Source organism: Mandrillus leucophaeus, unplaced genomic scaffold (genome assembly GCF_000951045.1).
Source record: "Mandrillus leucophaeus isolate KB7577 unplaced genomic scaffold, Mleu.le_1.0 Scaffold414, whole genome shotgun sequence".
In the NCBI taxonomy this organism is placed as follows: Eukaryota; Metazoa; Chordata; class Mammalia; order Primates; family Cercopithecidae; genus Mandrillus; species Mandrillus leucophaeus.
This window is the reverse complement of record NW_012104410.1, coordinates 1,221,854-1,223,820: the sequence shown is the minus strand read 5'-3', so window position 1 is coordinate 1,223,820 and position 1,967 is coordinate 1,221,854. Positions and strand designations below refer to the sequence as shown.

Sequence of the window (1,967 nt, the reverse complement as noted above, 5' to 3'; positions counted from 1 at the left end):
GTTGTTTTCTCTCACTGAGTTAACTTATGCTGAATTTCAAAGAGAATATCATTTCACATCTCATGTATCAGATGTTGTAGTATGCTCTAATCACCTAGGTTAGGGGTGGAAGAGTAGTTGATAACAATAACTTGAGGTAAAATAAGTATAAGTCATGAATCTTACTTTCAAGAAATTTATAGTATATGTTATCTATACATAAGAAGTTACCCCCAGAATGTAGTTACTTGAAACAACAATAAACATTTATTCTCTCTCTCAGTTTCTGTGGGTCAGGAATTCAAGGGCAGTTTAGCGAAGCAGTTCTGCCTTGATACCGCTCTTGAAGCTGTAGTCAAGATGTCAGCTAGGGCTGTAGTTATCTGCAAGCTTGACTGGGGTTGACCACTCTGTACTGCAAGCAGGTTCACACACATGGATGGCAAGTTGGTGCTGGCTTTTGGTGGAAGGCCTCAGTTTCTCTCCACATTGACCTCTCCATAGGGCTGCTTGGTGGCTGCTTGGTGGCTGGCAAGAGATCCGAGAGAGACCATGGTGGAAACTGCAATGTCTCTTATGATTTCGTGTTAAAAGTTACACATGTCACTTCCACAGTATTGTGTTGGTTACATGGGCCAGCCGTCATTCAGCGTAGGAAGGGAAAACAGAAAGGGCATGAATACCAAGAGAGGAAGGTCAATGAGGCCATCTTGGAGGCTACCACATAATCTATCTGGGATTTCAAAGTTATGCTAAAAAGCAATGCTAAATAGAAGAGCTACTATGTTTATAAACCTAGAACTTTGAATACGCTCATGATAGAATAAATTTCATAGTTTTTCACAAAATGCCATTGAATAAGTGACTTCAGTAAACTCTATTTTCATTGAAACTTGGTTTTTATTTTGCGCTCCTTGAAAACATTCTTCACAGTAGGCTAAGGGATTTAATGAATTATATGGTTATCTTAATTTTCATTCAAAGGATATCAGCCATGCTGCTACAACAAAGAAACCCACAAATATAGTGAGCCTCTTACTTCAAATAAAGTACTAGTACAGAGATATATGGAGTAGATGGTCTTTGATAGAAAAGGCTTGCATCTCTGGGTCCATGGTGGCTGCTTAATGTGTCACCATGTCATAGCAAGCAGAAGGATGAAAGAGTGAGAGAGCAACTACCTTTCCTTTTTAAAGACATGACCCAGAAGTTACACACATTGCTTCACTCACATTCCATTGACCAGAACGTAGTTATGGGACCACCTCTGATTGCAAGAGAGGCTGGGCAGTGTAGTATCTAGCTGGCAGCCATGCACCCTGCTAAGATTTACTGTGTGGAGAGCAGGGTAGCAGAGTCATGCTATTAAAAGGAAGAAGAGACAGGACCATGAGAATTAGTGGTCTCTGCCACACTTACAAAATATAAGTTGTGGGGACAGGTCAGGTGACAAAAGTTAACAAGTAATTGGACCACATCTCGGGATCCAATTCAGTAATTAGATGCACATTAAAAACATGATAGTAAGAAATGCTATCTTGCTAGAAGACCACCTTGTAAAAAACAATGTCATACAATTCAGAAATTAGTTTTGTAATGTTGCTGTGTTATGTTTACCATTGCTTTAAAAACAGGCTCAATTTATTCAAATATTTGTTTATCCAGGTAATGTGCTTGGCAGTGGAAAAACAGAAGTAAACAAGATCCTTACCTCACAGAACTTAGTCTAAAAGGAGAGACAAACAGGAAGATACAATATAGTGGGGTAGGTGCTGTGACTAGTGAAATCAGGAGTACTGGGTGGGGGATTAATGAAGGCTTCTTGGAGGAATTAGTGTTTGTGCTGGGACTTGATCTATAAAATACATTACATTCAATCCCAGCTACTCAGGAGGCTGAGGCACGAGAATCACTTGAACCCCAGGAGGTGGAGGTTGCAGTGAGCCAAGATCACACCACTGCACTCCAGCCTGGGCGACAGAGTGAGA

General features: G+C 40.5%; 1 protein-coding gene across 1 annotated transcript in view; it reads right to left on the bottom strand.

Moving 5' to 3' along the window:
• Positions 1-220: 220 nt before the first annotated feature.
• The window catches only part of LOC105548567, a 17,428-nt gene continuing 15,681 nt past the window's right edge, over positions 221-1,967 (bottom strand). The window contains exon 4 of the mRNA XM_011992643.1: positions 221-496. Coding sequence (XP_011848033.1) covers positions 453-496 — 44 coding nt within the window. The 3' untranslated portion in view covers positions 221-452. The remainder of the gene's footprint in view (positions 497-1,967) is intronic.